At 38.5% G+C, this 13,301-nt stretch overlaps 1 protein-coding gene across 1 annotated transcript in view; it reads left to right on the forward strand.

Annotated features, from left to right (window-relative positions):
* Positions 1 to 13,301, forward strand: part of AFF3 (AF4/FMR2 family member 3) — a 666,987-nt gene that overhangs the window by 415,046 nt on the left and 238,640 nt on the right. Inside the window, exon 5 of the mRNA XM_027842571.1 lies at positions 7,244 to 7,330. Within this exon, the coding sequence (XP_027698372.1) occupies positions 7,244 to 7,330 (87 nt within the window). The remainder of the gene's footprint in view (positions 1 to 7,243; positions 7,331 to 13,301) is intronic.

The following is a 13,301-nucleotide window of genomic DNA, read 5'->3' on the forward strand; positions in this document are numbered from 1 at the left end:
GTAAGATAATATAGTCTGACTCTTTTTGCGCTGCTTGCTCATGATCCCAGCCAACTTGAGTTATAAACTCTTTGTTGAGGTAGCAGTCTGTTTCCAGTGTGGAGAATGTACTGTCCCAAGCTTCAGGGGTTTTGTGCAGCTGTTTCCAGAGATATTTCTAGGGACATGTAAATTTTCAGTTCTTCCAAGGTGTTATGATCAAGGGCGAGGTGTTTACTCCTTTCCTGGCCTGTGCTCTGCTCTATGAGTGACCACAAGCACTCTTTTCTGTCTTGGAACTGTGAGGAGGGTTTCGTCTCCACAGCCACTACCAGCTCCACCAGGCCAGTGTTCCTCCTCGCTCCAGGACCACCACCCAGAACTATGACCCAGATCCAAGCACAGGCAAAGCAAGAGAATCCTGAACCAGCAGAAAGATCCCTGCAATCACCCTCTGATCAGTCATTTGATTCCTCCTCAGTCTGGCGGCCAGAAGATCAGGAGGCAGCCGCTGTCCCGCCAAGCTCGGGGACTGGAGCTGAGACCACTGGCTTCTCTCTCTCCCCCGGCTGACCTTCCAAGTTGTCTTTGGTGTTCATGGGTTGAGAAGTCTGGAAACCACCACAGCTGCCCGTGCTCAGAGGCCTGCTCCAGGGTCACTGCGGCCTGCACGCCCACACCAAACTGTGCTCCTCTCCCAGCCCAGTGCAATATACCTTTCTGATCAACCATCCAGGCTGTCTTTGGCTGGAAATTTGTTTCACTCTGTCTTTTTGTGGGTTCTGCTGCTTTAGAATTTGTTTAGAGCCAATTTTGTAGGTATTTGGAGGGGTTTGGGGGAGAGCTCAAGCAAGTCACTGCTTTTACTCTGCCATCTTGACTCCGCCCTTAGTTTAATAATTCTTTGGGCACAGTTCCAGATTGCTCTCCAAAATGGTTGGCTCAGTTCACAATTCCACCGACAATTAATTAGTGACCCAATTTTTCCACATCCCCTCCAACATTTGTCATTTTCCCCTTCAATCATTTAAGCCAATCTGATAGGTGTAAAATGATATCTCAAAATTGTTTTAATTTGCATTTCTCTAATCAATGATGATTTAGAGTATTTTTTCATATCACCATAAATTGTTTTGATTTCTTCACTGGAAAATTGCCTGTTCATATCCTTTGACCTTTTATCAATTGGGGAATGACTCATATTCTTATAGATTTTAACCGTTCAATATATAAAATGAGGGGGTTGGGTAGATGGCCTCTAAGATTTCTTACAGTTCCTTCTCTAATGATTTAAAAAGTACTCAGCAAAAGCTATATTGTTTGTAATCAATTGACTTAGTCCTCTCCGCCTGCCATGAAAAATCATCACCAACCCACGTATCTAGGACCCAAAATAAATTCTGGTGTGGTAGATTAACTTTAACTTTAGCCTGGAATGAAACTTGAACAAGAGGTTCCCTTTTCTGACTTTTATACGAATCTGTGTTGATGGAAACACATCATTATGGTCATAATTAACATTCTCTTATTCCATTCTTGTGACAGAAGAAGGCACCCATTCACTGGCAGCTACTAAAAATTTTCCCTGGCCTGCTAGGTAACTGATTGGGTGAACGTGTTCCGTGGGACTGTGGTCAGGTGGCCATGGCTACTTCAAAGAGTCCATAATGATGAACTAGAACACTGACTAGCCCCACAGCAAGGACATTCAAAATGTGAAGAGCTATGAGCCAAGCCACTTAGTCAGACTATATTAAAAGTTTACTTACATTCCAAATTTAAATCTCCATGGTCTACAGGAGAGGCCCTTTTAAAACAACTATTCCTTTCTGCAAGGGGCAATATGGCAGCCTATCCCTATGGCTAAGAAATTTAAATCTCTCAAAGTTGAAGATCCTTGAAGCCTTTGAGTTCTGGAGTGAGATCCTGATCCTCTCTAAAGTGAGAAGGAAGGTCAAGGGGGAGGGAAGCCATGCAGGTAGGAAAAGGGGCAGGAGAATTTGTAGAATGGGATGGGAGATGACTTGGTTTTAGAGTCACTGACTTTGAAAATTCTGTTTCTATACAAGTCTTTGCTCATTGGTAGAGGAGATAGTCAATGGCCATGGGGAGAGAGGAGTGGCAACAAAGAATTGAAATTTTGTGAGTCAAAAAACTTTTTGCTAGTCTGATAGATTTTGAAAGCAGTAACTTAGCTTTCTTTTAGACAGGAGGCATGATGAAAAAGTTACACATAAATCAATCAAATACTCACATATCAAGCTCCATTAAAGTCTTACTCTTAATTCTTCAATCTAGCATGGAGGTGATCTTGAGTTCTCAAATTCTATGTCTAGAGAATGCAAAATCAGACAGGTCCTACTAAGCTGGAAAATGTTCTAACTTTAAACTTGAAGATGGCAGACTTTATCTACTCTAGGGCTTCTTAAACTTTTTCCACTCGCAACCCCTTCAGTGTTTCTTAAACTGTGGGTCACGATCCCATATCAGGGAAGTTCATAACCAGAGAAAAGACTTCCAGATAACAAGATTTTGGGTGCACAGCATTTCAGGTTCCAGTAATAGGTGAACAAAATTAGTATTTGTGGAAGGAAGTACAACCTTGTCAAAGAAATCAAAGTCCCTGAGGTAGTAAAATGCTTGACTGAATCCTTGAGATGCTGAAATCCTAACATAGCAAACCACATTTTCCAAATAACTTTCATTACAACCACTCTGCATTCTCAGCTTCCTTAAATGTAAATTAAGGAGTATGGACTAGATGATCTCTAAGGCTCCTTCTAGCTCCAGAGTCCATGATTCTCCCATTATAATTTCAGATGTTTTCTGATGGAAAAAAAATTGACACTCTCACCCCAAACAGTCAAAATCACAGTAAAGAATCCCAAAAATCTCTTTAAGGACTATTCTGTTTTGGGTCAGTGTGCAGCCTGCATGTACTTAATTCTCCTGTACAACCCCTGCAGGAAAAGTTAACCTAATGGACAATCAATCCACATAGCTATTGCACCTTCATTACAAGCAGACATATATTAAAATACACCATGTTGTTAATTCTTATTTTCATGGGCATTCTCTTTGACTTGAATGTTTAAGCAGCCACATAAGCAAGGCTATTCCTCCAGGTATTCCCTCATTAACTGAAAGAGCCACATAGAAGCACTTAATCTTATAAAATGGAGCCAGAGCTAGTGAACTATATTGCATTGACATTTCGGTGTTATTGTCTCTTTAAAAAATGCCCCAACCCTTGCTTTGCCTACTGTTTTACTCTTTAATCACTGCCATAATAAACTGCTGATCTATTAAATATATTTTTATTTGATATTGTCTGTTACCAGTAGACATTAATCAAAGCAAAGCTCTGAACATGTTTGGGAATTTTTCCCCATTTAAAGTGATCCAGGACTAAGTTTAGCCTTCTTTGCCTCCAATTAGGAGGAACAAAATGTACCCATGTAAGGCATTCAGATACAGAGAAGAATCATTGCCAATAATTTATGCTAAAATAACAATCACAAAAGGGGAAGAGTGACACAGAAGGCTGATATGATAACAACAACAATAACAGTGGTAATATGTTACATTTATACACTATAGTGCTTTCAGTTTTGCAATGTACTTTACATATATTTTCTAATTTGATCCTCACAACAACCCCATGAGATAGGTGCTCTTATTATTTCCATTTTACAGATGACAAAACTGAGGCTGAAGGAGGTTAAGTGACTTATCCTGTGTCATGTAGCTCATATTAGACTAGGAGTCAAACTCAGGTCTCCCTGATTCCAAGTCTAATCCTCTTTCCACTATACCAATTTTTCATATCCTTCTTTTGACACCTGCAGTAGGTATATATCTATACTGTTTGTGTCCATACTGATGACTTGATATCTAAACATACCATATAAATTTGGTTGCACCTATGAGTTTGGGTCCGCTGGGTGCACAGTTATAAGTATGAGGCCAAACTTTGATAGCAGAATAGACAGTTGAATGGATGATTTTTAGGTGAAGAAGAATTGAAGAGCTGAGGGGGAGAGGGAGTGTATGGAAGAATGAAAACAACTGTGGAAGAAGTGAAAGGAGTGATGTAGAGAAGGGCAGAATAAAAGGAAACTTTGAAGGGTAAGACATGGAGGTGTTCATGTTCTTAGAACAACATATAAACATTTATGCTCCACTTTGATGTCTCATCCCGGCACAGAAATAAGCAGGGATTCTCAAAAGTTCTGACTAGCCTTACCAAACAGAGTAGACTTTGAGTCTGAGCCCGGGGTCAGACTCTGGATATCTTTGGGCTCACAACCAGCCAAGCTAAATATAGAGAGATTCATCACCATATAAGCTATAGGTTGCTAATTTTTTTTGGCAATAGCAGTTATCAAAAACAATCTAGAAAGTCATAGCAGAAAGAGAAATTGAAGAAAGCATAAACAAAAAAAAAGTCAGTGGGGTGGGGGTGGGAGGAAGCCTGATCCAGGTGGATTTACAAGTAAATTCTATCAAACATTTAAAGATCAAATAACTTCTTTCTCAGAAACAATTTGCAAAATGAGTAAAAGGGGCACCTTATCACATTGCTTCTTTGAGACAGATTTGGTCCTGATATACAAATCAGGGAGAGATGCAATGGACAATGAAAACTATAGATCAATGTCATGAATGAATATAGATGGGAAAATATTAATAGAAAGAACATTTATGGAATATCTACTGTATGTGAAGAATTGTACAGTACAGATGCTTGGGACAAGGTATATCAAAGGAATAGAAAACACTTCTGTCTTCAAGACATAGTTGGTACTACCGGGATGGGAGTCAGGTAATCTCATTTTGAGATATACTGGAGATTTACTCCAGATCTACTGCTAAGAATTGAACTGTATACCGTGCCTTCAATTTTTTCATCTGTAAAATGATAGGGTTGAACTATATCATGTCCAATACTTCTTCCAGCTCTAAAATACTATGAACTATCTAGACCATGGTCCTTTTGCTTAATAGAAATATTCAGTAGTAAATATGGTTAATGTATATTGTTCAGTAGAAATATGCAGTTAATAAATATTGTTCATTTATTGTTTAATAGAAATATTCAATGATAAACATTAATTTACATTCATATTTAGTTGCTATAACATTGAAAATTATAATCAATATAGTACTTTTAAAAGTCATAAACCTACATCTCTTCTGTGACATTTAATGTATTTGTTATTTTCCTCCCTGAAATACCAGCTATTATGCTTATTATGAGGGAAAAAGAAATAGTCTTCTGTTACTCAGTCCTGATGAACTGAAACTTACCTCTTTTCATTTTCCCATGGTGATCTCACCTACTTCTGTAGTTTTAATTATCACCTCTATGCAGATGATTCCTAAACATCTATGTCTAGCTCCAACCTCAGCCCTAAATTTGTATCTCCAGTCACCCAGTCTTGAAAACTTAGTCATCCTTGACCGCTTGCCTCCCTCACTTTCTCACATCCAGTCAACTACTGAAGTTCTGTGTATGTCTAGAATATCTCCTCTATCTCAGATCCAGCTTCCCCTCTTCCTCTTCTTTCCAATCTCATTCTGACCACTCTAGTTTAGATCCTTACCAAATTGTCTCAGTTATTTTAGTGGCCTCCTAACTGATCTCCATGGCTCCAATATAGCCTCCTCATTGCCACCAGAGTAATCTTACTAGCGAATTACTCTTTTCTAAAACCTGCAGTAGTTCTTCATTGCCTGCTGAAAAATAACCAACTTTCTTAACCTGACATTCACAGCTGTCCACAATCTGCTTCAAATTTCCTTTTCTAACCTCATTTCACATTACTCCCCATCATATTATTCTGGACTATTTAACATTTCCACTGAATTTTGTTTTCCCTTCCCACCTCTCGTCATACTGCCTCCTAATGATTGCAATGAAATATGCCTGCATTTCTGCTTGTAGAAATCCTTGTCTTCATTTCGGAACCAGCTCAGGCACCACTTCCTCCATGAAGCCTTCCCTGCCCAAGAAGTGACTTCTCTACCCCACCTTGAATCTCTAATACCATTCTCTGCTGTACAGGAAGGTCCCGATTAGTACAAATAATGAGTCCTCCGAAGTGTTTACATCATTCAGATTCACACTACATATTTTCATTGGGCTGGACCAAATGACAGTATTTGATGTAACTATAACTTTAAAATTATTAATTGTAATACATGCAACCACTTCGAAGGATTCATTATTCACACTCCTCAGGACCTAGATGTCTTCTTATCCATACTTTAGCCTGTTTTATGGTTACTTGTATATGCTTCTTACCTCTTACTAGTTATGAACTTCTTGAGGGTAAAATGTTTGTCTTCCATATTTGTGTCTGCTAGCGTGCTGCCTTGCAGAAAGCATGTGCTTAATGAAACTGTTGAACTGTAAGCACACTTCTCATCTCCCCCAAGCAGGGAGGTAAGGACATCTCTTTGGCTAAATAAAGAGGATGTCTCTATCTTAAAAGGGATCAGCTGTTGCTTTTGTGTGTGTTCAGATCTGGAAATGAAAGGCACAAAGTAGGATTCACAATCTCATCAGTAAACTCTCCTGCTCACCTCTAAGCCAGAAGTATATTCTAAATTATTGTGAGTTGTACTAAAACTCTGGTACTGTGACATAAAAATGAAATTATCTTCGGCCTCCTTGTAATCTCACAAGTGAAATTGTTTTGCCTCTCTACATACAGTATTTATATTGATAAACTGAGAGGTTTAATGTGAGCATCTTATCATAAAACCAAGCATCTCCTCTATCACTCCAGCATATTTACAAAACAAAACTAATTGAATCAAGTAAAACTGTCTTTTGCATTCTTTGACATAACATGTATGCATTATTGGAGTGTAGTCTTACAGAACTATTGCAGTCCATAAAACTTTCCCTTACCATATTCTTTCTTCTCCCATAGGCTCAATTCAGGTGAGACTGAGAAAGGATTTCTGTTCTAATAAAGATAAGAGTGTCCTTCATGCATGTGCTTTAGTTTGAGCTTGGATATTGTCATTGTTTATTAGGAGAAATGGAGCACATAGGTGGATTAGGAAATTCAAGGGGTTGGTAATGACAGAAAAGAGATTTGGAAGGTTACTCTGTTTTTGAAAGGAAGCAAAGGAAATGTAATGTCTTTTTTTTTCCCCAGGTCAACATGAAAACTGTTTATATAAGTCTTTTATAAGTCGACTGTTAAATATTTCCCATGTCACAATATTGTGTTTTGTTTTACCTTCTCAGGAGATGACCCATTCCTGGCCTCCACCTCTTTCTGCTATTCATACACCTGGTAAATTAGAACCAAGCAAGTTTTCATTTCCAAATAAGGTGAGACTTTACATAATTCAGAAGTCACATGCTTTAATATAACTGAGTGCTATATTTTTTATGCTCTAATCTTTGCTATTTCTATAGAGGTAGTAGTATCTTTCCTTAAATAATATCACAGGCATACATTTATCCGCACCAAAATTGTAAAACTTGAACTTGAAGCCTTATTTATTACGTAAAACTTGCTGGTACTGTGCAAAATATCATGAGTACTATAACTGTTGGCAAATTTAACAGCATAATTAATAGTTATTCAAATAATTACTAATTACTAATCTCAAATAATGGTTAATAATAGCTAGCATTTCTATAGTGCTTTAAGGTTTGCAAAGTACTTTATAATTATTATCTTATTTGATCCCCACAACAGCCCTGTGAGGTAGGGGCTGTTATTATCCCCATCTTACAGATGAGGAAACTGAGGCTGAAAGAGTTTAACTCACTTGTCCAGGGTCACACACTTAGTAAGTATATGAGGCCACATTTGAACTTAGATCTTCCTTACTCCAGGCCCAATTCTCTATTTACTGTACCACCAGCTGCCTACCATATATTTATATGAATATTACTTGCAAAGTCACACTTTTATTTTCTGATTTCTTTGTTTCTTTTTTTTGTACAAACTTTGCACTAATTTTAGTGTTTTCATTTTTGTATGTGTGTTTGTTTGTGTGTATAGATACACACACATAATTGAAAAAGACAGTGTTGAAGTTAGGAAAAGTTGGTTTCATGTTCTCTTTTCTGATATATATTAGTTGTGTGTGTGTGTGTGTGTGTGAGAGAGAGAGAGAGAGAGAGAGAGAGAGCTTCCTGACCAATACACATCAGTTATTTGTCATCTATAGTTTTAAAGATTTGCCCAAGGGTACTGAGAAGTTAAGTGACTTGGACAAAGTCACACAACTAATCAAGTCAGAGTCAAGACTTGAAGTCTGGTCTTTCTGAACCCAAAGCCAGCTCACTTCTTTGGAATATGACAAAAAGAGATATACAGAATTAATTTTTTTGTTGCTTTTAACATTTTGCTTGACTTTTTCAGACTTTTTTATGCTCTAAGTCTGATTTAAGACTTTAATAAGGGCTTTTGTTTGGTGATTTCATTTCTGCTCAAGAAAGAAGGAATCTGTTTCATTGGGTTTCCACCACCCCCTCTAGTCTCCCCTCACTAGTACCTTAAAAAACAGCTGAGAGCGGTGGCTAGGTGGCCCCAGTGGATAGAATACAGAGCCTGGAGTCAGGAGGACCTCAGTTCAAACCCAGCCTCAGACACTTACTAACTGTGTGACCCTGAGCAAGTCACTTGATCCCAATCTCCTCCAGAGAGAGAGAGAGAGAGAGAGAGAGAGAGAGAGAGGATATTTTTGTGGCTTTCAAAAAGATTTGTATTTTACCAAAGGACAGGTGCAGAAAAAATTCCATAAAATTAATTTTAAAGTTTTTCATGAATGAACCAGAACCATGAATAATTTTACATGTATTTTATATGATTATTTCTCGCTGTTATAACCATTAACACAGATAATCTGATCAGTTGTCAAAATCTAATATAACCCACAAAATTTAAAGATAAAAAGGTACTTTATCATTGTTATAATAATACCGCTATATACAGTAGGTCTGGCTATGTCCGTATATGGCAAATGGAGCTTTCAGAGTCAAATAAAATGGATCGTGCAGTTTGAATCTAAATTGAATTGTACCAATGAAACATTTGATTCAGCTGTATTGTTGACATTACTCTTTCTTAATGAGGTTTTTTTTTTTAAGTTCAATTGATTGATTGGTATTCATTCAAAGGATCTAAAACTGTCTTCCTACCGTGACCTTTCACCCCTGCTCTCCCAAGGAATTGGCTGGAATGTTGGCAGATGGCCAAAGTGTCCAGTCAACAAAGCAATCCCTAGAGAGTATAGTGAATCAGGGTGAATATTCCTGTTACCGAACTCTAAAGGAACCGGGATTGATATAGGAAATGAGCTTAATAGTTGTGGGACGGCAAAGGGGAGTGTTATAGGATGATATCTAGGACTGGGGCTAGCTGGCTAGCAACAACCTTATACACCCACACACACACACACACACACCCCCCCCACACACACACACATGCTATATAGTGAACTTTTCTGATACCACCGTATCATTGCCTAGGCAATATAATAATAGTGGTTAGTATTTATGTAACATTTTGGACTTTGCAAAGCATTTTACTTGTGTTATCTCATTTGATCTTTAACCCTAATCAACAAGCTTGTAAATTAGATGCATTATTCCTGTTATACAGGTAAGGAAACTGAGGTTAACTTGTCCAGGGTTACACAGTTAGTATAAGTCTGAAGCAGGATGTGAACTCAGGTGTTTCTGAATCCAAGCCCAATACTCTATACATTGAGCCACCCAGCTGTTGCCCCTGTCTCATGCAAGGCCTGAAGTTCTAGAGCTATCTCGTACCAAAAGACAAATCAAAACCTGTTGGCCTGTTTGACCTCTTCGAGTAGGGACCCTAAGGCATGGGAAGAACTGAGAATCTTATTTTAGTATAGGCTGAGGTCTTTCAGGACCAGATAACATGGGCCCAGGGCCATAGCAAAAATATCCAAACAGAACCAATAAAGGACAATAGTTAAAGGTAGGTAGGTAGATAGACAGATAGACAGACAGACAGACAGAGTGAGGGAGTGAGGTCACTCTTTGCTGGTCAATGGAAGCATAGCAGTGGGGTACCAGAACTGGGATAGGAAGAGCAATCTAAGCAAGGGTCAACAAGACTGGAAATAATCAGGGAGAAGGAAAGATGTGAAGTTGTTAAGAGATTTCCAAAACGTATCACATTCAATGAACTGAGATTCCCTGTGAGCTTTTAAAACTGGGCTCTGTGAAATTAATCCCAGCCCCCTATGGGAAACTCCAATTCACCTTGCACAGCCTCTGGAATGAGAGGCAACTGTGTTAGGAACAAAAGCAGGAATATCCACTCATTGGTGTAATAAGTTGTTTTCATGACACAAGATTTAAAAAAAAATCTCATTTAGGTCTCAAGAAACATTAAGTGGATATGATTAAGTACCAGGCTGAAACTGGGACACATGAAGGGCATCATCTATTGTGTGTCAGTCACTAAACATTTATTAAGTACCCGCTACATGCCAGGCACTGTACTAAGTACTGAGGATACAGAAAAAAAAGTAAAACACCATCCCTGCCCTCAAAGAAGCTCACAGTCTAACGGGACGATAACATGCAAAAAGCTATATACAAACAAGTCAAATGGAGAATGAGCTGAAGGTGTGAGGTGATGAGGGCCTGAGCTAGGTTGGTTGCAGTGTCAGAGGAGAGAAGGGGATGTATGTGGGAGATGTTACAAAGGTAAATAGTCAGGACTTGGTAACAGATGGTGGGTGAGAGAGGGTGAAGAGTGAAGAGTAAAGTATGACAACTAGGTTGTGAGTCTTGTTGACTGGGAGATTAGCATTGCCCTCAACAATAATAGGGGAAATTTGGAAGGAAGGAAGTTTTTAAGGGAAAATATAATAAGTTTAGTTTGAGACATGTTGAGTTTAAGATGTCTGTAGGACATCCACTTCAAGATGGCCAATAGGCAATTTGAGATGTGAGAATGGAAGTCTGTAGAGAGTTTAAGGCTGAATAAGTAAATTTGAGGATTTTCAGCATAGAGGTAGATGATAATTGAATCCATGGGAGCTGACTTGAGATCACTAAGTGAAATAGTATAGAGGGAGAAGAGAAAGGGTCCTAGGACAGAGCCCTATGGAACATTTTAGAGAGTATGACACAGACAAAGAACAAAGGAGATTGAGAATGGGAATTCAGATAGGTTTGAGGAGAACCAGGAGGAAAGAATATGGCCCCAAGAGTGTAATGAAAACCTAGACAAAAGAGATTATCAAGAAGAAAAGAGTGATCAACACAGTATCAAAAGCTGAAGAGAGGTCAAGAAGGATGAGTGTTGAGAAAAGGTCATTAAATTTGGCCATTAACAGAGCCCTAGTAATTTTGGAGAGAGAGGTTTCCATTGAAAGATGAAGTTGGAAGCCTGACTAAAGAGTTTAAGAAGAGAGTGAAAGAAAAGGAAGTGGGGCACCTACTGTAAAGAGTCTTCTCAGTCACAAAAGGAAGGAGAGATGTGGGGCAATACCTCGTGAGGATGGACAGATCAACTGAAACTGTTTGGAGTGGGAGGACATGTTTGTGTGCAGTGAGAGAGAAGAGATTGAAGATAAGTGAGAGAATAGAAACGATAGGGAAATCTGCTGAAGAAGAGACGATAGTGTGAGATCACTTATGTATTTAGTGGAGTTTGCCGTGGCAAGGGAAAGGGCAACCTCATCATGTGAAATGAGTGAAGGCAGAGATAGTGACAGAAAGCATCTATTAGTGTCCCCCAAACTCCTGCCTCATTACTTAGCTTTTTAATGTGCTCTGTCTCTATGTCTGGTGTCCCACTAGTACAAAATTCCTGCACATAGTAGTGGTGGAGAACAAGAGGGTTTTCATTTTAAATGAGGAAATCAGATTTCAATGAGGCATCTTCCAGACTGATGAGGGGATTTCAGTGGTGTTGTTTCTCCTTGCCTCTCTCTCCTTTTGCTCATAGAGAAAACTAAATGTGGTTTTTATCGAAGCATAGTAACACTTCACATTTTCTCTAAGGCTCCTCCCTTCCAAGAAGCTCATAGAATGTGCTGCTAATTCATCCCTTACAAATAGAGTATGACCATCATTAATTTTCACACATAATGCACTTCTTTTAACCTGTATCTCAACTAATTAGTATCCTGACAGCTTGAGACTTGCAATTTATTAATTAGGCCATTAAAGTTTCAAAGGCTATCACTATTGTACTATATGGGAGCTGGAATCAGTGAAGAAATTAGAGGGGCATCATGTGCACGTAGGCAGATAAACAATGAAATAAAACACACATTAAGATTAAGGGGGTTGTTTGAAGTCTCAAGAAAAGTCAATTTAATGGTGCATTTTCTGCATGCCAGGTGCTACTAAATACATCAGGTAAGTAGTTCCAAATACTTCCCCATTATGTCTATGTGTTGAGGGACATAATATACGGTATAGTCAGTGGCTACTGAACTTTGATTTTCTGTTCCCTATGGGGCTAATTTGGATTCTCAAATTCATTGGAAGAACACCAACAGACTTTTCTGCCTCATTCTTCAGACCTCAAAAGTAATTGGATTTGGTAAAGAAAAGATAGGACACTTTTGAATGGGCTGCCATTATCAGGTGTTCAAACCACGAGAGGAGAGAATGTTCTTTTCTTTTTTCCTTTTTTCCTTCATTTCTGTAGCAGCCTCCTAAGTTTTGAAATGCAAATAAAGAACTCAAATTGTAGAACTCATTTCTCTTCTCAGAAAACCAGTGTCCAAACCTAATGTCATTTTCACAAGCATCTCACATAGTTCTCGCATAGCAACAAGGTCCGCGTCTGGTGGAATCACACCCGGTCTGAAATTATTTTTGCCAATTGATTTTTTAAAAAGCATTACACAGAGGAATTCAAGCATCATTACTGAAATGAAAGTCCTGTTGCCTTTCTTTCTCTTTCTGCATTAAAGAGAATGAAAGAGAGCATTTGGAAAAGACAGTGCCTCAAGGTTGGAAAGCATCTTATTAAACACACCCTTTAGGTTGTCTAACATGCTTCAAAAAAATACATATTTGACCTAAAACTCGATTTGCCATGACATTACCTGAAAGTGAACATTTCAATTGACTTTAGCTAAAAATCAATTCAATGTATTTTTTGCTAAAAAATTGGAAGGTGTGTGTTTGTGTGTGTGTGTGTGTGTGTGTGTGTGAAGAATACCATGTGATTTTCTTTTCCTCCTATAATGATCATTACCTGAGTCTGAAGGACTATGTAGGATACCTTCCCTTCCTGCAGAGTCCAGAGGGAGCCAGCTTTTTCCATATAGGTAAACCAGTATAA

This window comes from Vombatus ursinus, unplaced genomic scaffold, assembly GCF_900497805.2.
Source record: "Vombatus ursinus unplaced genomic scaffold, bare-nosed wombat genome assembly UNPS02014877.1, whole genome shotgun sequence".
NCBI lineage: Eukaryota > Metazoa > Chordata > Mammalia > Diprotodontia > Vombatidae > Vombatus > Vombatus ursinus.